This window comes from Astyanax mexicanus, chromosome 22, assembly GCF_023375975.1.
Source record: "Astyanax mexicanus isolate ESR-SI-001 chromosome 22, AstMex3_surface, whole genome shotgun sequence".
NCBI lineage: Eukaryota > Metazoa > Chordata > Actinopteri > Characiformes > Acestrorhamphidae > Astyanax > Astyanax mexicanus.
Genome location: NC_064429.1, coordinates 12,295,169 through 12,321,136, shown reverse-complemented (window position 1 = coordinate 12,321,136; position 25,968 = coordinate 12,295,169). Strand labels below are relative to the sequence as shown.

Here is a 25,968-nt window from a genome sequence, read left to right as displayed (position 1 = left end):
TAAAACATGCTGCTGTTCAATTGGGCTCAAATCTTGTATTTATCTTTACTGAAGTACAGGAGTGGTACTAGCATTTTAAGAGATAGAATATGAACACTGCTGTTGACAAATCAGGTTAAAACTATCAGTGGATCAGGAGTGTTAGCATGTTTAAAAACTGTAACGCTGTGAAATAATTTTATTTAAAGTATCTCAGTGTAAAATCTCAGTTACTAATGTGATAACAAGACTCAGGAGACAACAACAGTCTTTTATGATGCTTTAATCAGAGACAGATCAGAAATGCAGAGAAGAAGCTGATCAGAACTTCCTGTTACACACATTATTCATTTAAACTGATACAGACATCGTTAAACTTTGTTAAACATGATTGTTTTTCGCTATTAATCAGTATCTAGTACAGGGTTCTCTAAGCGTAAGCGTGTTCTCAGTGCAGACAGATATGTGATTATGTTGATTATGATTACTGACACTGAGACTGATATGAGACTGAGAGTATATCACTCTACATAATAAGCAATATACAGAGGTGTAAAACCACAACCACTCAGATTTTTCTCCACAACGTTGCAGCCATGCTCTTTGTAGACTCTCCGAGCTTCTTCTCCCACCAGCACAGTGAAGTACTGGATCTTGGAGGTTTCTCCAGGCTTGTACCACAGATACGCACCATTTCCACATGGTGTGTGTCCCCCATGGAGATTGGTATCAACCTTTACGAAGTGTTTTTTTTTCAGGTGATCCTCATCATCTGCACAGAGAGAAACGCCGAGGGCAGTCATGCCACTGGCATCGGCATCTGTGGTACGTTGATACCAGAGGAACACTAAAGTAGATTTTGCTCCTCCATTGGTGTTTTGATCCACTCGGAAGAAGCCTGTATTGAAGTTATCTGTGTCTAAAGTGAAACTCTCAGAACCTCTGATGTCGGAGATGTAGGTTTGTTTGTTCCACTTCACCCAGAGATAAACTGGATGTCCATCAGCGCCGCGGTTCAGATTACAGCCCAGACGCTCCCATCCGGACTTGAACAGGATTGGCTCATCCGTTACACTGATGGTCACCCTCAGATCCACAATGGAGACGTCAGACTCAGTGGTGTCACTCATGTACCACAGGAATATCGGGTCACCTTTTGTTCTAGCATTTAGGTTTTTATTTATCTTTTTGAAGCCAGCAGCAGTAAGACCAGCATCCATCTCTGGTCTGAATGAGAACTGGATTCTGTTGATGGAGGAAAGGCTCTCCTTTTTATACCAGATGAACATAGGTTTCCCTTCGGTTCCACTGTTGAGGTCACCCTGAACTTTAGTGTAGTGCTCTTTTCTAAATTTCTCTTCATCCTGAGGACTGATAGAGATCTGAATGACTGCGTCAGACATGTTGTGGTTGTATTGGAATACCTGTTATAAAAAGCACCAAAAAAACATATGTTTGAGCTAAAACACTGTCACCGAGGAGACAATTATTAATTCTGAATTTACCACAGGTAGGTTTAAAAATATAGCATTCTGTATTCTAGTATCTGTCATGCGTAACAAAGCTGCTACGAATGTTTTTCAGAAATAAATTTTTAAAGTAATTGCTAGAAAAGCCTTCGCCACAATCAACAATCTTACAATTACTGTGAGTCATTCAACAGGGGATCATCGAATAACGTGTTTTTGAATGCAAGTAGTAGAGTTCAGTAACACTGACCAGTACAGTAATATATCAGTTTACTCATGCTTAGTGGAGTTCAGTAACACTGAGATTAATAACTGATATTAGAACAGTGATTTATCAGTCTACTCATGCTTTAGTAGAGTTTAGTAATGCTGAGATGAATAAATAACTGATATTAGAACAGTGATTTATCAGTCTACTCATGCTTTAGTAGAGTTCAGTAATGCTGAGATTAATAAATAACTGATATTAGAACAGTGATTTATCAGTCTACTCATGCTTTAGTAGAGTTTAGTAATGCTGAGATGAATAAATAACTGACCAGTACAGTAATATATCAGTTTACTCATGCTTAGTGGAGCTCAGTAACACTGAGATTAATTAATAACTGATCAGTACAGTCATTTTTTAGTCCACTCATGCTTTAGTAGAGTTCCGTAATGCTGAGTTGAATAAATAACGGGTCAGTACAGTGATTTTTTTTGTCTATTCATGCTTTAGTAGAGTTCAGTAATACTGAGTTGAATAAATAACTGATATTAGAACAGTGATTTATCAGTCTACTCATGCTTTAGTAGAGTTCAGTAATGCTGAGATTAATAAATAACTGACCAGTACAGTAATATATCAGTTTACCCATGCTTAGTGGAACTCAATAACACTGAGATTAATTAATAACTGATCAGTACATTCATTTTTTAATCCACTCATGCTTTAGTAGAGTTCAGTAATGCTGAGTTGAATAAATAACGGGTCAGTACAGTGATTTATCAGTCTACTCATGCTTTAGTAGAGTTCAGTAACACTGAGATTAATAAATAACTGATCAGTACTGTGATTTATCAGTCTATTCATACTTTAGTAGAGCTCAGTAACACTGAGATTAATAAATAACTGATAAGTACAGTGATTTTTCAGTCTACTCATGCTTTAGTAGAGTTCAGTAACACTGAGATTAATAAATAACTGATCAGTACAGTGATTTATCGCTATAATCATGCTTTAGTAGAGTTCAGTAACACTGAGATTAATAAATAACTGATCAATACAGTGATTTATCAGTCTACTCATACTTTAGTAGAGTTCAGTAACACTGATAATAATAAATAACTGATCAATGCAGTGATTTATCAGTCTACTCCTGCTTTAGTAGAGTTCAGTAACACTGATAATAATAAATAACTGATCAGTAACACTGATAATAATAAATAACTGATCAGTACAGTGATTTATCACTATACTCATGCTTTAGTAGAGCTCAGTAATAAATTATCAATCAACTGTTAAATAAACTGTTGAAATAAATTTGGCATATATAAAGGAGCTGTTGTGTACTGACTTCATAATCTGTCATTATTAAAACAGTTTAGGTGGTTGTGTGTTTTTTTTTTGTCAGATATAATTTTAATTGATTCTCTTTAAATGTGCAATAAAACGTAATGTGGTCTTTATACAGTTCTAAATTGTTAATATTTGTTGTCCATCTTTCCTGTTCTTCTTCTATTTATTTAAAATTAGATTGTCAAACATTTGGTAAGAATTTTAGATAAAACATAATTACCAGTAAAAGATGAGAGATGTCTTCCTGGAGGAGACGTGGAGAATGGGTTCTTCTGCTGAGATGGAGAACTCGGGCAGATGATGAGGCTGATCTGATGGACCACCCTGTTTATATACAGAAGAAGATGAAGTGAGAGGAACGCCTGAGAGACTGAGGACCAATCAGCTGTCAGTACAGCATGTGAACAGATTTCATCAGATCAATCATTTTACTGGAAAAAGAAGATTCACTTTATCTGCACAAACCTGTTTTTTTTTTCTTTTCACATAACACATTGTGTAACGGCCTCCTGCTGAAACTGACACTGATATAATGCACTGTTGTAACTCAGACCCCCTCCTACAAGATTCTTCAACTATAATACAAAGAGTTTTAATGTTATCCTTCTTTTTATTTCTTTTGTTTTATGGTCTATATAATAATTGTATCTTTTAGACCATTCTAAGCTAATATGGGTTTTGTATGACTTTACCTCCTGCACTCTTTACTGTGTTTTGCATTGAAATTAATAAATCAGTCTGCCTTGAGTTTTTACAGAGTAGAAAAAAACTGAATAAAAAAAGATCAAAACCTGTTTTCTCAGAAAATGTATTCAGTATTCTAGAAGCTTATTTCAAAGCAGATACAGCTGCAGGTCTTCCTAGGGCATACTCACACTGGGCACACTTTACAGTGAAATGCTTAAATCATCACAGTGAAATTTTATTTTGAACATAAGGGTGCTTGTACAATTTGATACTTGTTAATATTTCTTTGATAAAAACACAGCATTGTTGTGATACGTGGCTTTTCACCGTGCAGAAGCTCCTCCTAGAAAGCAGCATTTCTCCATGATTTTTATACATAAAAAAAATATTTTAGCCATGCAGGCCAGCACAGGATGGGCATTATACTTTCAGTATCTTCATTTATTACAAGTATTCTGTGTAGTGCTAGTATTATGAAATTATATCAGATTACAGTAGAAGATCAAGACATATCTCTCCTAGACACACACACACACACAGTGTTGTAGCAGTGTGTTTGGGAGACTTACTGAAGTATTTCCTGTCCACCTGTCCAGGTGTTCATTTCATAAAGGGTAATTCTAAGGTAGCTGAGCTTTTGCTTCAGAATCAATGGATTTGGCTTTTTTCACACATCAGACTGACAGAAAACCGTTCAACATGTTTCAACATATTTCAACATATTTCACCATACTTCACACATCGTAGGTGGCAGATAAACGGCATTTCTAGAACATGAGGGTGAAAGAACAGTTCCATGGAACTCGTGGGCGGAGAAAAAATAATTCCATCTTCATTAATCCTTCACAAGGGCTCACCTTCACCCAACGGCTACTTCATAATTTTCTCACAGATCTCCTCTTCTGATATAAAACACATATGTTCATATAATAATAATCTTACTGAACTATGTGTGGAATAATTAAAGTACGGTTTTACCTGCTTAATCGCAACTTCAGTGAAATGTTTAATTTTACTGTGTTTTCTCTACATTTCTTTCAGTAGTAGTGCTGACATTCTACAACTACAACTACTTTTATATAACTTGCGTTATATTGTGTTTAATTGACCGCTTTTTCCCATATACATTAAAAACTGCCATTAAGGAGGTTTTAACGTGACTATAATGATATAGAGTTTTATAAATGACACTTCTAGTAAATTGGAAGTTTAAACACATACAAGTTTGTTGAACTCTAAGTATATAAACTAGGGGTGTAACGAGACTCATTTCACGAGACACAATATTCAGTTCAAATTTTTGATTGAAATTATTTTATTTGTCACAAAATGCAAAACTGCAGGAGAATTGTAAAGCAGGGACACACATTGTGACATTTTACCATTTTACAAAAAAAATGAACTGATTTAGAACTTGATGCAGCAACAAAATGTTGGGACAGAGTAAAAGAATAACAGGAAAAGTGCCTGACCACCCTTGTGTTATGTTGTTTCTGTACGCTGCCTGGCCCTCACTACCCCTTTTAGCTTAGCTCCCTTTAATAAACCTTGTGAATCAGTACATCCTGTTTTTAATGTAGTGCTGCCTGAGGGCCTGAAGATCACCAGCATTCAGTACTGACCCCTCCTACCAAAAATCAGCAGCATTTGCTCCACATACACATTTCTACCACTCCTGCCCCCAGTTTTAACATGAATTGCAGTGGCGTGCAGTGAATATAGTGAGTACCCCTTCTGCAAACCCCCCAAGCGCCCTCCCAACCCTTCCACCCCCCCTCTGTCAGTCATATAAGAGTCCTATAGCAACTGAAAAACACAAACTAATGCTTTGAATTAGTGGCTGTTTTCTATTTTAGTTAATTTATAAAATAAATGCTTACACTTTTATAAAAGAACTATAATATAAATTTCCTGATTAAAAATTATTTAATTTACATGCACTTATTGTCACCCTTTCTCTGAAGGGTTAGAAGGGCCTTACTGCACACCACTGATGAATTGGATTAATTATATGTAGTGCTTGAAATATATATAAGTTTAAAGGCCAGGCAAGGCTGATAACAAAATGGCAGCGTACAGAAAGAACATAGCGAAAGGGTGGTCAGGCAGTGCAGGGTCAAAAACAGAAAATCAAATATAGAAGCACAGGCTAATGAGAGGTAAAAAAAAAAAACAGGTCGTACACAAGGCAGGAAATATAATAGGCAAGGCTAAAGGGATAGCCGAGAAAACAAACAAAGATCGGTAACGAGAAAAGAAAAAGTAAATGTGTTGTAGAAAATTTAGATTCATAATTCGACAGGGGACAGAAAGAAATGAGGGGTATATATATATATATATATACATATACAGAAAACCAGGTGAAAACAATCAATAGCTTGGAGAGTGGGAACAGCATACTGTCATAGTGTGTGAGACTTTCGTTGTGTGTGTGCATGCTGGGAATTGGAGTCTGCTTTAAAAACCTTCTGCAGTTTTGTAATAATTTTTTTTATCAAAAATCAACAATTTGAACTGAATATTGTGTCTCGTGAAATGAGTCTCGTTACACCCCTACTTTATATACCTAGAGTTCAATAAACTTGGATGTGTATGAACTTCCAATTTACTTTGAAGTGTAATTTATAAAACTTTATATCATTTTAATCACAATAAAACCTTAATGGCAGTTTTTAATGTAGATGGGAAAAACCTGTCACAGAAGAAACACAATATAACACAAAATAAAAGTGTAGTTGTAGAATGTCAGCACTACTACTGAAAGAAATGTAGAGAAAACACAGTAAAATTAAACATTTCACTGAAGTTGCGATTAAGCAGGTAAAACCGTACTTTAATTATTCCACACATAGTTCAGTAAGATTATTATTATATGAACATATGTGTTTTATATCAGAAGAGGAGATCTGTGAGAAAATTATGAAGTAGCCGTTGGGTGAAGGTGAGCCCTTGTGAAGGATTAATGAAGATGGAATTATTTTTTCTCCGCCCACGAGTTCCATGGAACTGTTCTTTCACCCTCATGTTCTAGAAATGCCGTTTATCTGCCACCTACGATGTGTGAAGTATGGTGAAATATGTTGAAACATGTTGAACGGTTTTCTGTCAGTCTGATGTGTGAAAAAAGCCAAATCCATTGATTCTGAAGCAAAAGCTCAGCTACCTTAGAATTACCCTTTATGAAATGAACACCTGGACAGGTGGACAGGAAATACTTCAGTAAGTCTCCCAAACACACTGCTACAACCTAAAGGCCGCAACTAACACCTAACTGTTAAGTAGCTGTGGCCGTTTATCTTGTAATATGGTTCTATCTTTTTCAAGATGGGATTCACAACTGCAGTTTTTAAAGTGTGGAGAACCCCAGACAGACTACAAGTGGATGATTTAAGATGACATTTTTTCATCATTAGCACTAAACTGACACATTTTAGTCATGGTATTATTATGTAGTGATGGAGAGGACACAGGGTCTTCGGTAGATAAAGATATACTAATGGCTTCCCTGATATTGTAAATTTGAGTGTTAAACAGTTCAGCATGTTTGTTCTGATCATAGACTGTATATAGCTGGACAGAGCATGGTCTGTCAAAAGTGAAGCCACCACAGGTCGGGCGCCCCCTGCTGTTCGGTTTCAGAAAGCTGTGTAACCCCACCCATCCCCATAGGTTTCAATGGCAAAACAGACAACTTTCAATCACGTTTTTTTCTAATATACTGTAATTCTACCTCCATTATTTAAATGCAGCAGCTAGTGTAACCTCTGCTTATATTGTTACATTTTTATATCCACACAGAATTAGTTTTTTAAAAACGTTATTCAGTTCTATTCAAAAAAGGTGTGGTTATTGTAAAAGGGCTGGTTATGGGCGGGACCAATAACAGAGCGTCAGCTCCGCTCCGCTCTGCAGCCTGTGACCTCGAGGCAGTCCTCAGGGGCGGGGTTATTTAAATGAGTAGGCGGTCTCTCCACAGTCTTTCTCCCTCCTCTGGTCTCTACTGCACAGACTCGGGTTTCAGGATCGCCAACATGGAGGAAGATTTTGGCTTCATTTTCACTGAATGAATGGAAACGGAGACACAGCGTCCATCTTTTTTACAGTCTCTGTTCTGAACTTCGGTTAGTTTTCTACTTTTACATCAAATGAATCGAAGCTCATTCTAGTATGATTTTATCCAGCCAAGCACGGCCAAGCAGCGGTGGGTAATCCCTTTTTACCACATACAACAGTAACTTGGTTGTTTGCTTATTCAGCTGGACTGTGACATTAATACCTCTCTCACAGGAACCTGTTAAAGTATTTATGTCTTCTATTTAATGCTAGCTGGTTTCAGAGTTATGTGCTGTAGTGACTCTTCATACAGACGCTCAGAAACGATGGAATCTGCTGCACCAGTATCAGTATCCATGTGACCCACCAGCAACAGCACCCTCAGCCTACCTCCTCCGCTGGACGGTCACGCTCAATGCCTTTTATAAAACTTTTAATAGTTTCAGTCTGGTGTTTTATTTCATCACCACCTTTTTTTAGTTTACTCTCTCTTTCACTGCTTTTCACTAGTTATTTTGCACTGATATAAAACCTATCCTTTCTCTATAATATTAGCTATAAGCTGATTCTACTGTAGCTAAGGTAGTAAATGCCTGTATTTAGTGACTTACAACATTTATGGAATTAAAGTAAACCACAAACAAATTATAAAAAAGGCAACGTTCCCTGTACTTCTGTTTATCAATATAGAAACCCTTTTAACGGTCTGTTTACAAACCAAACATGCTAATTCATATTACTGATTTCTGGTACTGTCTGGTTTATATTCATATAAAAGTTTTAGGAAAGTTATGGGCCAGAACCATGGTCTAAACTAAAAAGCCCAAATATTTTAGACTAATGTTACTGTATATTTCAAAGTGCTCTCTCACAACAGTTCATTTAAACATTAGCTTTTATTGCAATGCATTGCCACTGTTGCTACTCACTGCTCTCGTCACTGAACTCGAGTTTAAAACCGGTGTTGTGCTGAATTCAGCACCCCGTCACGAGCTGCATCCCCTATGGGCAGCGCATACGCTATACAATGAGTCATTCCAGTCATTAATTAATAAAATAAAACTTTTACTGATGCAGACTTTGTATTATCTAAACCAAATCATTCACTTTTGGTGCAAATAAATCTCACACAGCCAATCATTCTCTTACACTTACAAAATAATACATATGGGTTCAGAGCTTTAGACTAAATCACACAGACAAAACGTTTAGGCTGATCATGACTACTGTAAAGTGTGATTTTCAATGAATAGTTAAAATATATATATATATATATTTAATATGACTTAGAAAACTGTAAAACTGATGAAATAAATATATAATAAAGATAAATATAATGCAATGTTTGACAGTTGTCAGTGATTGGACCCCTTTTTAAACCCTGCTACCTTTTTTATTATAATCATTATATTTATACCTGAATGTCTACTACTAAAAGTATTTTGTGATTGGGTCTACAAAAATAAAGTTTTAGAGGATCAGACTATTTGTTAGTAAAAAAGTTTTAAATCCTGCTGCATATATATATATATATATATATATATATATATATATATATATATATATATATATATATATATATCAATTAAATTGATTCAGTTAATATATATTGACCCTATATGAGAAATCAATAAATAAAAAAATGTAGAGATTGGGTAGATAACTTTGAGACTATAACGTCCTTCTTATTTCCTTTTATTTAGTGTTTGGTAAACCTAAATGACTAATGACTCATGATACAGGATAACAGATTAACAGTGCTTTGATGTTTGTATATATATTTAAATGTATCGTATGGTTAAAGTTAATGACGCACTCTGGAGTTCTGCAGAATTTCAGATACAGGTAGGGGCTGGATCATAAACAACCTATACATTTCTGTGGAATTTGGATGAGCTCCAAAAGTAAAAAAAAGGCTGGATTAATTTCAGTAAACATGATCTACAGCTTTCTACTGAACCTTTTTTGTACTGAGCTGATTTACCAGTACTGATCCAAACATGTGATTAAATGATAAGTTTCAATATTTTTGCATAAAGTCGATCAAAAACATCAAGTTCTCAAAGTTGATGAGGAGAACCAAATCAATTAGATTTGCTTTGTTATTGTTTGAGTGGTAAGTGTTAAGTGGTAAAAGTGTCAGAACTGGTTTAAATAATAATATAGCCGCAAGCGGCAATCATCAGGTTCAAGCACCAACTGGCACAATGGTGCCTACTAGAGCATTGACTGGTGATGTGTAAGAAGGTCTAATATGATTGCAGATGCCCTGTCACATTTAGAGATTATTAAAAGTTTTTCACCTGTTATTAATGTTGAGCAGAGGCCTTTCAACATGATGATGCTTAAATTCACATGCAAATCTATTGAAGTTTGTAGGATATTCATCAAGTGAGTTAGCACCAGTCAAAAGGTGTCTACATGTTATGGGTATTGATCAGGTGGCTTCAACCAGAATGATCACAAAATGGTGTTCAGATTGACCTTTTAACCTTTGCAAAACAAGCTGAAATGTTTGACCAAACAAGTTTAAATTAACACAAAGGAGTGCATTGTCTGACATGTAATTACAAAGTTATTCTGAATCTAGTTCTGAATTAAATGGCGCTTCATCAAGCACCAACTAGCACAATGGTGCCTACTAGAGCATAGAATGATGATGTGTAAGAAGGTCTAACACAATTGGAGACACTCTGTCACATTTAGAAATTATCAAAAGTCTTTCACCTGTTATTAATGTTGAGCAGAGGCACAAAGGAGTGCATGTTCTGATATGACATGTAATTACAAAGTTATTATAAATCTAGTTCTGAATTAAATGGCGCTTCATCAGAGTGATATTGTACAGAGGTCTTTAACATTGTGAGATTACAGCAAAAACTGCAGAGTTACAGCAATTTAGGTTAGAAATTCCAAGGACGCACAGATTGCTTGATGCCTGGACACTATTTTATATAAAATTTTCACAAATGTTTTTAATGAATCTTAACCTAGAGACTCTACAGTGTTCAACAAGACCAAAATGGAGGTGATAGGCCAAATATCCAGAGACAAGTTTCAATATAGCTATTTTCAAACAATTAGCAATTATGAATAAACAAAGCACTTTTTAAGCATAGTTGTATTGACAGATTTGTCAGAGCCACTGTACTAAATATGGCAAAAACAATTAGATGTCAAAACAGTACAGTATGATTGACATATATTAGTTTTTTTGGAACAGCGCCGACCAGTGGCCGGATTGTTTCAGCACTTTGCAGGTCACTACAATGTCTCCACCTGAACATAACTGCCAAGTGTCATCCAGATTGGGCAACATTCAGCCTGCCAAAATGTCTGCTGAATGCTGATTGGCTGATGGTGTTCAGCCATGTTGATTGATTAAGTTGCCCTTTGAACATCCTTTAGAGGTTGTGTGATAGATTCTGCATGCAAAGTTTCAGCTTGCTAGGTTGCACGATTGCTGAGAAACAGTGTTCCAAATTTAACTGTTGGAGTGAATGGGGCATATATCCGGAAGGACTAATTTGCATATGGCGGCCATATTGTTTACAAATTTCAAAAATGTTTTGATGAATATTGAAGGCCATGCTCTCATGAGTATTTTGATACCAAACATGCCAGGATTGGTCAAAATTCCTAGAACTAGTTCACAAAAGTATGTTTTGCATATTATGCAAATTAGCAAAAAATCTATATAGACGGAAGTGCATGGTCTGAATTGAAAAGTTGTAGGTATTGACCCAAGGAATCCATCTAAAAGAGAATTTTGAATGTAGGTCTTAGGGTTTTTTAGTTATTGAGAAAAATGTGAAAAATGAATTTCCTTGCTTATAGCGCCACCACTTGACCAATCTGTGCCAGATGCATTGATCCTACATCTACTTACCAAGTTTCATATCTCTACGACTTACGGTTTAGGCTGCACAACTGCTTTAAGAATAATAATGAGAAGAAGAAGAAGAAGAAGAAGAAAAATCTTAGCAAAAACAATAGGGTTCTACGCACCTTCGGTGCTTGAACCCTAAATATATTAGTATTTCATACTTTTTATACTAATATATGGAGATTTGATTTATTAGAGAGGAAAGAAAAGAGTCATTAAGTCAGGCAGGTAGAGATAGAGGAACTTGTTAAGGAGTTAAGGTTGGGCTCCGAGTGGTCCAGCAGGCAAAAGTGATGCCACTATGATCAGGAGATCGCCAGTTCGAATCCAAGTCATGCAGCTTGCCGTCAGCTGAAGAACAGTGGTAAGATGATCCTGCATTAGAGACCATAGCTTTTCATCTAGGACCCTAGAATTCTAGGCGTCTTCCAACTCCATACAAATACATTTGGTGGTCCAGCGGGCTAAATGCTGCCACTATTATCAGGAGATTGCTGGTTCTAATCCTGGCCTTGCAGCTTGCCATCAGCTGCCGGAGCCCTGAGAGAGCACAGTTGTCCTTGCTCTCTCTGGGTGGGTACAGTACAGTAGATGACGCTCTTTTCTTTCCCCTCATCACTCCTAGGGTGATGTGGATCAGCACAAGGCTGCGTCTGTGAGCTGATGTATCAGAACCGAGTCGCTGCACTTTCCTCCGAGTGTTAGCGCTGTAATGCTACTTGACAATGCTACAGCATCAGCAGCAGTTCAAAAAGAGGTGGAGTCTGACTTCACATGTGTCGGAGGAGGCGTGTTCTAGTCTTCACCCTCCTGGTGTGTTGGAGCATCACTAGTGATAAGGAGAGTCCTAAGGAGTTGGGGAGAAAATGTGAAAAAAATTAGAAATAAAATTATAAGCAGGAGTTAAGTATAATGAGCAGTGAAGCAAAGGGAATGAGGAGGAAAGACAGGGCATTAAGATACAGCATGAAGTGACAAAAGGTAGGTTAGGCAATGAGAAAGAGGTGGAAAAAGAAGGAGCATGATAGAGCAGCATTTTTCATAGATTGCTTTAAGTTTTTAAGACTTTTTTAGTTTTTTAGTAAAGAGATGGCTGGAACCCTAAAGTTGGAACAGGAAGTGTACTCTGTAAAGGTAAGGACTTCCACCAGTGACATAGTGGAAAATGAATGTTAACACTCCCTAGGTGCAGTGAGGTACAGGATACAGTCCAGCACCAGGGCAATGTGGAGTGTCGTATAGATGAAGTGTTAAACCAGATATTTTGAGTTTTTATGAAAAACAATAAAAAATAATTGGAAAAGGGACTCCAAAGGACTGGCGAAGGGCGGGGGCTGTCCTTATACCAAAAGACAAGAAATCCGTGATCGTTGATCAGTTCCATCTTATAAGCTTGATGAATGTGGAGGGTAAGGTTTTCTTAAGTGTGGTTTTCCCAGAGACTGGAAGCATATTTAAAAGCAAATAATCCAATTGACACATCAGTGCAAAAGTCCCCTTGTCACGTCTGGTGCTGTTAGCTCCTCTGTCCCTTCCACACCCAGCTCTAACGGAGGTTCTCAGGTTAACAACTACACTACCCAGAATGCACCACCCGCTGACATCACGCACTCACCTGATCACGTGACACCTCACCTGCTTCCACCAGGAAGTCCCGAATACTGATTACTGGCACTATAAAGGTGCAAGCCAAACAGACTTCATCGCCGCGTATTGTAGGTTATCCTCGTACAAAGCGTTACTTATCTCTTGTCTCAGTTTACTTTGTGTATGACCTTGCTTTTTGTTTCTCGACGCCGATTCTTGCCTCTGCCTTTGATATTGGATTGTTTGTGTATGACCTGGACTGTGCTTTCACCAACGCCTCTTGGATTACCTCTGATACTGGATTGCTTGTGTATGAACTCTGGACTGTCTCTCGTTTATGGTATGGTTTTGTCTACATTGCTCTGTCTACTGGTGATCACCCCTGTTTCTGTATCGACCCTGATTACATCTGTTTATTTCTATAATAAACATACTTTGTTTTTATCAGTATCTGCGCTTGTCTGCTATTCTGTTCTGACCATGACAGAATACGCGGCCGAACTAAATCAGATAGCGGATACTGAGGCTATTAAATCTGGTCTAGCCAACCAAGGGAGGCTACTCGGTCAGCACCAGCAAACGCTCGCTGGTGTGACCCAAGCTGTTTCTGAGCTAGCCCGCCAGCAAACCACGCAGCAGCAACATCTAGCTGAGCTGCTAGCTCACCTCAGAGGCGTAACTGAGACTTGCCCTAGCCCTTTAGCTGCTCCCAGTATGCCCAACGCTAACTCTTCTGTGCCTGGATTTTCTATCTCTAAACCGGAGTTGTTTGATGGGGATCCGGAAAAATGCAGCGGTTTTCTTTTACAATGCTCCGTGTTTTTCAGTAATTCACCGCCTACAACCGATAAAGCTAAGATCGGTTTCATTATCTCTCGGCTTTCTGGTAAGGCACTCGAATGGGCTACAGCTATTTGGGAAGACCTTTCTGGGGCTAGTTACACTGACTTTTTGGCTACTTTCCGCTCAGTTTTTGATCATTCGCGTTATGGACAGTCTAATGGAGAACTTTTGCTGGCTCTTAAGCAAGGTCAGAAGCCGGTGGCTTCCTACGCTCTGGAGTTTCGCACTCTCGCAGCTGGTAGTGGGTGGAATAACGCTGCTTTGATCAACGTGTTTAGATGCGGACTTAACCCAGATGTACAGAGGGAATTAGCCTGCAGAGATGATTCCCTGACCCTGGATCAGCTCATTTCACTGTCGATCCGGTTGGATCAACTTCTCTCGCGCCGACCCAAGACCAGTCTTCGCACTCAAAATGCTCCTGCGTCTCTGCCTCGCGCTCTGCCCTGCGCTCCCACACCTGAGAAAGCTGCGCTGCCTGCCCCAGAGCCCATGGACATCCAGAAAACCCGGCTGACTCCAGAGGAGCGACAGCGTCGAATTTGGCTTCGCCTATGCCTTTATTGTGGGGAGGCCGGGCATTTCAAGGCTGAGTGTGGTCTCCTGACCCGACCCGTGAAGGCTCCAGCCCTGGGACAGCGCGTGGAGTGCTCTCCACGCGCTAACGTGGTACGTAAGCATGACACAATCCTTCGTTCTAAATGTTTTTCTCTACCAGTGAATATAGTTTTACCTGATGGTTTGCTCTCTGTCTCAGCGCTTGTAGATTCCGGGTCGGAAGGGAACTTCATCAGTCTGGACCTGGTTAAGGAGCATAAAGTGCCCACCCGTGAACTTCTACGCCCCCTGTCCATCCATGCTGTCGACGGGAAGAAGGTTCGCTCCAAACCAGTCACGCTACAGACATTACCCATCACCCTGCAAGCCAGCGCTCTTCATTTCGAGGAACTGCCACTTTTCGTGCTTCCCTGCACTGAACATCCAGTTATCCTGGGGATGCCATGGCTGAAAACTCACGATCCCACTGTCTCCTGGCGCGACGGAGATATCACGGTTTGGTCTGCTCACTGTCATGGACACTGTTTAGCTTTGGATAGTTTAGTTATTCGTTCTACTTCTGTTGAAAGTCCTGAGGTTTCTGATCCCGTTGATATACCTGCTGAATATTCAGATTTTTTAGAAGTGTTTAGCAAAGAGAATGCTACTAAATTGCCTCCGCATCGTTCTTATGACTGTGCCATTGACCTAGTGGAGGGTGCCACCCTACCCAAAGCTAGGGTCTACCCCCTTACTTTAGACGAGGAGAAAGCTATGAATGATTACGTTACCGAAGCGTTAGCTCAAGGTTTCATTCGGCCGTCGAAGTCCCCTGTCGGTTCTGGGTTCTTCTTTGTGAAGAAAAAGGACGGGGGACTGAGACCTTGTATAGATTATAGAGGGTTGAATGCTATAACGAAAAAATTTGCCTACCCATTGCCTCTCATCCCTAGTGCACTCGAGCAACTACGCACGGCCTCTTACTTCACCAAACTCGATCTCCGCAGTGCATATAATCTTATCCGCATTAGGGAGGGGGACGAGTGGAAAACAGCGTTTACCACTACTAATGGCCACTATGAATACCAGGTTATGAGCTATGGTCTCGCTAACGCCCCCGCCGTTTTTCAGTCATTTATGAATGACGTATTCAGGGACATGATTGGGAAATACGTAACACTTTTTATAGACGACATTTTGATCTATTCCCCCGATCTTGAATCACACGTTAAGCACGTTCGTTCGGTTCTCCAAAAGCTGTTGGAGAACAACCTTTACGCTAAAGCCGAGAAATGCGAGTTCCACCTTCAGAGAGTCGCATTTCTCGGCTATGTCATCAGCTCCCAGGGAGTTCTTATGGATGATTCGAAGGTAGATGCCGTTACTAGTTGGCCTGTTCCCCAATCTATCAAAGACCTCCAACGTTTTTTAGGATTTGCGAATTTTTACAGGCGTTTCATACGCAACTTTAGTGCCATAGCAGCCCCCCTTACAGCGCTAACTAAGAATGCCACCAAAGTTCTTAAATGGTCTCCTGAAGCTGACAAGGCTTTCCAAGAGTTAAAAGCCGCCTTTGTTTCTGCCCCCATCCTCAAACATCCTAATCCGGATCTACCTTTTGTTGTTGAAGTTGATGCTTCTAATACTGGCATTGGTGCAGTACTCTCCCAACGCAGCGGTTCACCGCCCAAATTACATCCCGTAGCTTTCTTCTCAAAGAAAATGTCACCAGCGGAGCGTAATTATGGGATAGGGGATAGAGAGTTGTTGGCTGTAAAACTAGCTCTAGAAGAGTGGCGTCACTGGCTGGAAGGTGCTGCACACCCATTCACCGTTCTCACAGATCACAAGAATCTAGAATATCTCCGTACTGCTAAACGTCTTAACCCCCGTCAAGCTCGTTGGTCATTGTTTTTCTCCCGTTTCAATTTTTCGATCTCGTTTCGTCCAGGTAACCGTAATACTAAAGCTGATGCCTTATCTCGTGTTTTCAGTGCCCCAGACGACACATGCCACGCTTCCGAACCCGAACCCATTCTGCCACCCACTGTTAAAGTAGCAGCTATTAGATGGGAACTAGATGATCTCATTCAGAAAAGTCAAGTTAACACACGAATTCCGGAGGGTTGCCCTCCTCACAAGATTTATGTACCTGAACAGTTTCGCGATCAGCTCATTTGCTGGGCACATGCTGCCCTTACTTCCGGTCATCCAGGTGTTACACGCACGCTACAATTAATCTCAGCTCGGTACTGGTGGGAAACCATGCGAGCTGATGTTCAAACCTTCGTAGTTTCTTGTTCAGTCTGCGCACAATGCAAAACACCCAAAACCCTTCCAGCCGGTAAGCTATGTCCCCTGCCTGTTCCTGAACGACCATGGTCACATATTGCTGTAGACTTTGTTACAGATCTACCTGAATCTGAGGGCTACACTACTATCCTGACGGTTGTAGACAGATTTTCTAGGGGAGTTAAGTTTATCCCTTTTCCTGCTCTTCCTACTGCTCTTCAGACCGCCCAAGCTATATACACACACATTTTCAGACATTATGGGGTCCCGGAGGACATTTTGTCAGATAGAGGTCCTCAATTTACTTCCCGGGTATGGAAATCGTTTTTTGAACATTTAGGTGTACACGTGAGTCTCACTTCTGGGTTTCACCCTACTAGTAATGGTCAATGTGAGAGAGTTAACCAGGAGTTGGGAAAATTTTTAAGACTATACTGTTTTAAACATGCTTCTGAATGGTCAGAATATTTGATTTGGGCTGAAATAGCCCAAAACTCATTAACTAACTCCACGTCTGGTCTCACTCCCTTCCAGTGCATTCTGGGTTACCAGCCTCCGTTAGCTCCGTGGACAGCGTCGTCCACTGAGATCCCCGCTGTTGACGACTGGATGAAGCGGAGTGAGCAGGTGTGGGAGGAGACGCATCAGCAAATCTCGGAGGTTTTACGGAAATACAAGGAGCAGTCCGACAGACACCGTGGTACCACCCCCCAATACCAACCCGGAGACAGGGTGTGGTTGTCGACCCGGGACTTGAGGTTTGAGGGGGCCTGTAGGAAACTGCTGCCCAAGTATATTGGCCCATTTAAAGTGTTGTCTCAGGTTAATGAGGTGACTTATAAGATCGAGTTGCCGGCTCAGTACAGGGTGCATAACTCGTTCCATGTTTCTCTGCTCAAGCCTCTTGTCCCAGGTCCGCTTGCTGAGGGTGTTCCAGATGACGTGCCGCCCGCGGCAGTGGAGGGGGAGGATTCGTCTACCTATGCGGTTCGAGAGGTGTTGGATTCACGCAGGCGTGGCGGTGTGCTCCAGTACCTCATAGACTGGGAGGGTTACGGCCCTGAGGAGCGTTGCTGGGTTGCCGCCGGTGACGTGCTGGATCCTGCTCTACTGGCCGAATTTCATGCTCGTCACCCTAGTAAGCCTGCTCCTAGACCCCGTGGGCGTCCCAAGCGCTCACTCTCTTCTTCGGCTCCGGTGCGTAGGGGTTCCCAGTCTCGCAACCCCCGCCTGCCCGTCACCTCTGAGGCTACGCCTGGTCCTCCCGCCGGTACTCCCTGCCCGTCGGGTGGACGTCGTCGTGGTCGTCCCCGTTCCGGCTCCGTTCCGACTCCCTTGGGGGGAGGTACTGTCACGTCTGGTGCTGTTAGTTCCTCTGTCCCTTCCACACCCAGCTCTAACGGAGGTTCTCAGGTTAACAACTACACTACCCAGAATGCACCACCCGCTGACATCACGCACTCACCTGATCACGTGACACCTCACCTGCTTCCACCAGGAAGTCCCGAATACTGATTACTGGCACTATAAAGGTGCAAGCCAAACAGACTTCATCGCCGCGTATTGTAGGTTATCCTCGTACAAAGCGTTACTTATCTCTTGTCTCAGTTTACTTTGTGTATGACCTTGCTTTTTGTTTCTCGACGCCGATTCTTGCCTCTGCCTTTGATATTGGATTGTTTGTGTATGACCTGGACTGTGCTTTCACCAACGCCTCTTGGATTACCTCTGATACTGGATTGCTTGTGTATGAACTCTGGACTGTCTCTCGTTTATGGTATGGTTTTGTCTACATTGCTCTGTCTACTGGTGATCACCCCTGTTTCTGTATCGACCCTGATTACATCTGTTTATTTCTATAATAAACATACTTTGTTTTTATCAGTATCTGCGCTTGTCTGCTATTCTGTTCTGACCATGACACCCCTGTCCTTAGAACATAGTAGTATAATGTGGCATTAGATTCAGAAGCTCCAGCCAACCTCAACAAAACATCCAGCAAACTTTACCAAAACATCCAGCAAACTTTACCAAAACATCCAGCAAACTTTACCAAAACATCCAGCAAATCTCACCAAAACATCCAGCAAACCTCACCAAAACATCCGGCAAACTTTACCAAAACATTCAGCAAACTTTACCAAAACATCCAGCAAATCTCACCAAAACATCCAGCAAACTTTACCAAAACATCCAGCAAACTTTACCAAAACATCCAGCAAATCTCACCAAAACATCCGGCAAACCTCACCAAAACATCCAGCAAACCTCACCAGAACATCAAGCAAACTTTACCAAAACATCCAGCAAACCTCACCAAAACATCCAGCAAACCTCACTGAACACATCCAGCAAACCTCACTAAACACATCCAGCAAACCTCACTAAACACATCCAGCAAACCTCACAAAACACATCCAGCAAACCTCACAAAAACATCCAGCAAACCTCACCAAAACATCCAGCAAACCTCACTAAACACATCCAGCAAACCTCACTAAACACATTCAGCAAACCTCACTAAACACATCCAGCCAACCTCACAAAAACATCCAGCCAACCTCACCAAAACATCCAGCAAACTTTACCAAAACATCCAGCAAACCTCACCAAAACATCCAGCAAACCTCACTAAACACACTCAGCAAACCTCACCAAAACATCCAACAAACCTCACTAAACACATCCAGCAAACCTCACTAAACACATCCAGCAAACCTCACTAAACACATCCAGCCAACCTCACCAAAACATTCAGCCAACCTCACAAAACACATCCAGCAAACCTCACTAAACACATCCAGCAAACCTCACTAAACACATCCAGCCAACCTCAACAAAACATCCAGCAAACTTTACCAAAACATCCAGCAAACTTTACCAAAACATCCAGCAAACTTTACCAAAACATCCAGCAAATCTCACCAAATCATCCAGCAAACCTCAACAAAACAACCAGCAAACTTTACCAAAACATCCAGCAAACCTCACCAAAACATCCAGCAAACCTCATTAAACACACCTAGCAAACCTCACCAAAACATCCAACAAACCTCACTAAACACATCCAGCAAACATCAATAAATACATCCAGCACACCTCACCAAAACATCCAGCATACCTCACTAAACACATCCAGCAAACCTCACTAAACACATCCAACAAACCTCACTAAACACATCCAGCAAACCTCACTAAACACATCCAGCAAACCTCACCAAACACATCCAGCAAACCTCACTAAACACATCCAGCCAACCTTACCAAAACATCTAGCCAACCTCACTAAACACATTCAGCAAACCTCACTAAACACATCCAGCCAACCTCACACACACATCCAGCCAACCTCACCAAAACATCCAGCAAACTTTACCAAAACATACAGCAAACCTCACCAAAACATCCAGCAAACCTCACTAAACACATCCAGCAAACCTCACTAAACACATCCAGCCAACCTTACCAAAACATCCAGCCAACCTCACTAAACACATTCTGCAAACCTCACTAAACACATCCAGCCAACCTCACAAAAACATCCAGCCAACCTCACCAAAACATCCAGCAAACCTCAATAAACACATTCAACAAACTTCACCAAAACATCCAACAAACCTCACTAAACACATCCAGCAAACCTCAATAAACACATCCAGCAATCCTCACTAAACACATCCAGCAAACCTCACTAAACACATCCAGCAAACCTCACTAAACACATCCAGCAAACCTCACTAAACACACCCAGCAAACCTCACCAAAACATCCAACAAACCTCACTAAACACATCCAGCAAACCTCAATAAATACATCCAGCACACCTCACCAAAACACCCAGCAAACCTCACTAAACACATCCAGCAAACCTCACTAAACACATCCAGCAAACCTCACTAAACACATCCAGCAAACCTCACTAAACACATCCAGCAAACCTCACTAAACACATCCAGCAAACCTCACTAAACACATCCAGCAAACCTCACAAAACATCCAGCAAACCTCACTAAACACATCAAGCAAACCTCACTAAACACATCCAGCAACCCTCACTAAACACATCCAGCAAACCTCATCAAAACATCCAGCCAACCTCACCAAAACATCCAGCAAACCTCAACAAAACATCCAGCAAACTTTACCAAAACATCCAGCAAACCTCACCAAAACATCCAACAAACCTCACTAAACACATCCAGCAAACCTCAATAAATACATCCAGCAAACCTCACTAAAACATCCAACAAACCTCACTAAACACATCCAGCAAACCTCACTAAACACATCCAGCAAATGTCACTAAAAACATACAGCAAACCTCACCAAAACATCCAGCAAACCTCACTAAACACATCCAGCAAACCTCACAAAACATCCAGCAAACCTCACTAAACACATCCAGCAAACCTCACTAAACAAACTGAACTGCTTGAATTTTTGCACCAGGAGTAAAGCAGCATAAAGTTATCCAAAAGCAGTGTGTAAGACTGGTGGAGGAGAACATGATGCCAAGATGCATAAAAGAAACTGTGATAAAAAAAACAGGGTTATTACACCAAATATTGATTTCTGATCAGTTAAATTAAGTACATTAAATTGATCTGGTATATTGGATATAATTTGTGTGTGTGTAAATGTATGTACGACTGTGGGTCCAGATATGTATTGGTACTCTGTTCTCTGCTGTAGTGCTGGATGCAGTCCTCCAGGTGGACGGGGTTGTTTCTGGTTGAGAGTACGCTGTGCGCTATTGGCTGCCGCCTCTCACCGGTGTGTGTGGATGAGTGCTGAGTATGAATGGTTATGTGTAAATGTGTAAATATAAGCTATATAAGCTGAACTTCAGTCATTAATTCATCTGCTGGATGATTAGAGTGGATCCTGCAGTCACACCGATACTGAAAATAAACCCACATATGCAGGATTCTGCATTCTACTGATTAATAAACCAGAAAACACGACGAGTTTAAACTGATCCTGACTGTCAGACGTACTGAGATCTGATCAGCCTTCAGCAGGAATTACACTTATTATTTACACTTACTGTCTGAGATAAAGAACACGAGTCTTTCTGGGGAAACGGGGGTTACGTCTACTGCTGTGCTCTTGTGATATATTTATATATAAAGTTCTGAACATCTACACAGTGTGAGTTTACCACACACACTAAACACAGAGGTACTCAAGAGTACACTGTTCATAATTGTTACCCTCATGAGTATAATATTGATCTTTACAGGGTCAGATGTTCCAGATGTTCCAAGTCTTTCCTAATACAGATTCATAACATTTAACCAGAAACAAGGGAAAATTCTCTCTAGTGTATCACTGCACTAATAAACTATATATATATTATTTACATAGAGTAATTGTTCATTTGAAAAACAGACAATTTTGGATCATCAAGTTTTTTGACACATATTCAGTTAAAGATAACATTTATAATCGTTTTCATTTTTACTAGTATAAAAAGACAAATCTGTACTTACAGCTCTGGAACGAAAATAAAGAGAGCACTTCAGTTTCTGAATTAGTTTCTCTGATTTTGCTATTTATAGGTTTATGTTTGAGTAAAATGAACATTGTTGTTTTATTCTATAAACTACAGACAACATTTCTCCCAAATTCCAAATAAAAATATTCTCATTTAGAGCATTTATTTGCAGAAAATGAGAAATGACTGAAATAAAAAAAAGGATGCAGAGCTTTCAGATCTCAAACAATGCAAAGAAAACAAGTTCATATTCATAAAGTTTTAAGAGTTCAGAAATAATCAATATTTGGTGGAATAATCCTGGTTGGTTTTTAATCACAGTTTTTTTCATGCATCTCAGCATCATGTTCTCCTCCACCAGTCTTACACACTGCTTTTGGATAACTTTATGCTGCTTTACTCCTGGTGCAAAAATTCAAGCAGTTCAGTTTGGTGGTTTGATGGCTTGTGATCTTCATGATGTTTAATTAACTTTTTTTCTTTTACCTTAATTCTTAATTATGTTTCTTTTTCTATTTGACCTTTTGCCTTTTTTACTTTTGTTTTATTTATTTTTTCTATTTTATCTTATTCCATTTTTGTTTTAGTATCATCTTTCATTATTTACTTTTTATTTTTATTATTATTATTTTTTGTTAATTGTTACATAACTATTTAAAATACTGAGGTTTCTTGTTTTTGTGTTTATAATCTTTTAAAGTCACTGCTTTATTTTTCCCTTGTCTGTGCTGTATATGTGTTACACATGTGTGAACATGTATTTTTTTATGAAAAACGAGTAAATTATTCTAATTGAATCATCACCTGTTAGAGGTAAGGAACACTATTGCACTAAATATTTATTAGAATAATTAGTAATGTTGTTAGTAATTAAATATGTACTGCTTGTTATGATTTTTTTGGGGTTCTTTTAAACAGTTAAACATGCACCAGGTTAAACTGACCCGGGAACACCATTACTGTTCCTGATAAATAAACATAACAGGAAGGTTAATCCAATCTCTTTAAACATGATGTTCAATTGGGCTCAAATCTTGTATTTATCTTTACTGAAGTACAGGAGTGGTACTAGCATTTTAAGAGATAGAATATGAACACTGCTGTTGACAAATCAGGTTAAAACTATCAGTGGATCAGGAGTGTTAGCATGTTTAAAAACTGTAACGCTGTGAAATAATTTTATTGAAGTATCTCAGTGTAAAATCTCAGTTACTAATGTGATAACAAGACTCAGGAGACGACAACAGTCTTTTATGATGCTTTAATCAGAGACAGATCAGAAATGCAGAGAAGAAGCTGATCAGAACTTCCTGTTACACACATTATTCATTTAAACTGATACAGACATCGTTAAACTTTGTTAAACATGGGTGTTTTTTGCTATTAACAGGGTTCTCTAAGCGTAAGCGTGTTCTCAGTGCAGACAGATATGTGATTATGTTGATTATGATTACTGACACTGAGACTGAGCCAGAGGATATCACTCTACATAATAAGCAATATACAGAGGTGTAATACTACACTGTAAAAAGTGTAGCCCTGCTCAAATTAAAAAAATTGATGTCCATTTGTTGCATCTAAACTATTTGACTTCACTCAATCTAAATAAAGTCAATTGTTACAACCTTATTATTTTATTTTGACATAAACCCTATTACTTCACTCGACCCAATATTAATTATTCACCTTGATCCAAGTTAAATTCTTTACATTTCAGTTTCGGAACCAAACTAATACATTTAAATTGAACCGAACTTAAAAAAAAAAAACATGGCAGCATATTCAGAAGTTCCAGAAGTTACTGTGGCGTGGAAGAGAACGGATTACCAGCGAGATTCGTTTCAGTGCTCTCTTGCTCTTTTTATTTTGCTCTGAGGAGGACACTAAGAGCTGGATTTACGTGGGATTCCACTTTTGAAAGTAAAACTAACTACAGCTCCAACGCAGCTAACCCCACTCCCACACACAGAAAACACACAAAGGGTGAGGCACAAAACAACCACATAACTGATAACTACATGAATAATACTAGAACAGTGATAATAAAACATGACATGAAACTCTGGGATAAACAGTAACATAAACACGCAGAAAAACACCCACTTCCCCCAACAGGGTGAGCTCCCATAATTCCTTGCGCCCCCCCTCCAGTCCCGACGCCACAATACCATAAGCATGCGTTGCTATCTCGCGAGCGCGTTCAGGCACTTTCTCCCTCTCTCATTCTCTCTCTCGCGAGCGTTCAGGCACTTTCTCCCTCTCTCCCTCAGTGCTCTGAAGCACTTCTCTACAACTTCTCCCGTGCTCCACAGTGCGCATGCGCACTTCATGTTTGATTCAAATTAAAAATATTACATCCTTATCTCTTTTCTTCGAGTATGATTTCAGTGGAACCAAAACATTTGGTTTATTTCCTTCAGAATTGTAATTAATTTAGTCTGAATCAAAATTGACACATCAAAATTCAAAAAGGTTGAGTTTCACAATAAAGTCAATAATTGTACTATGTGTTCAATCATATTTATTAGCTTGAATGAACAGCTCCATGCTTCACTTTTTACAGTGTACAACTACTCAGATTTTTCTCCACAACGTTGCAGCCATGCTCTTTGTAGACTCTCCGAGCTTCTTCTCCCACCAGCACAGTGAAGTACTAGATCTTGGAGGTTTCTCCAGGCTTGTACCACAGATAAACAGCATTTCCACATTTGGCACAATGGAGATTGGTATCAACCCTTACAAAGTGTTTTTTTTTCAGGTGATCCTCATCATCTGCACAGAGAGAAACGCCGAGGGAAGTCATGCCACTGGCATCGGCATCTGTGGTACGTTGATACCAGAGGAACACTAAAGTAGATTTTGCTCCTCCATTGGTGTTTTGATCCACTCGGAAGAAGCCTTTTTTGAAGTTATCTGTGTCTACAGTGAAACACTCAGAACCTCTGATGTCGGAGATGTAGGTTTGTTTGTTCCTCTTCACCCAGAGATAAACTGGATCTCCAGCAACGCCGAGGTTCAGATTACAGCCCAGACGTTCCCATCCGGACTTGAACAGGACTGGCTCATCCGTTACACTGATGGTCACCCTCAGATCCACAATGGAGACGTCAAACTCAGTGGTGCCACTCATGTACCACAGGAATATCTGGTCACCTTTTGTTCTAGCATTTAGGTTTCTATTTACCTTTTTGAAGCCAGCAGCAGTAAGACCAGCCTCCATCTCTGGTCTGAATGAGAACTGGATTCTGTTGATGGAGGAAAGGCTCTCCTTTTTGTACCAGATGAACATAGGTTTCCCTGAGGTTCCACTGTTGAGGTCACCCTGAACTTTACTGTAGTGCTCTTTTCTAAATTTCTCTTCATCCTGTGGACCGGTAGAGATCTGAATGACTGCGTCAGACATGTTGTGGTTGTATTGGAATACCTGTTATAAAAAGCACCAAAAAAACATATGTTTGAGTTGTCACCAAGGAGACAATCATTAATTCTGAATTTACCACAAGTAGGTTTTAAAATATTGCATTCTGTATTCTAGTATCTGTCATGCGTAACAAAGCTGCTACGAATGTTTTTCAGAAAT

General features: G+C 39.9%; 1 protein-coding gene across 1 annotated transcript; it reads right to left on the bottom strand.

Annotated features, from left to right (window-relative positions):
- Nucleotides 1-246: 246 nt before the first annotated feature.
- Nucleotides 247-3,308, bottom strand: LOC125786880 (uncharacterized). The gene is made up of 2 exons (XM_049470507.1): nt 3,227-3,308; nt 247-1,403 (listed from the first exon to the last, which is right to left on the bottom strand). The coding sequence occupies exon 2, from the start codon at nt 1,380-1,382 to the stop codon at nt 501-503; it is 882 nt and encodes a 293-aa protein (XP_049326464.1). The 5' UTR covers nt 1,383-1,403; nt 3,227-3,308; the 3' UTR covers nt 247-500.
- Between the last annotated feature and the right edge of the window lie 22,660 nt (nt 3,309-25,968).

Coding starts and splice junctions, on each gene's coding strand:
- LOC125786880 (XM_049470507.1), bottom strand. CDS start 1,382: ATGTCTGACGCAGTCATTCAGATCTCTATCAGTCCTCAGGATGAAGAG.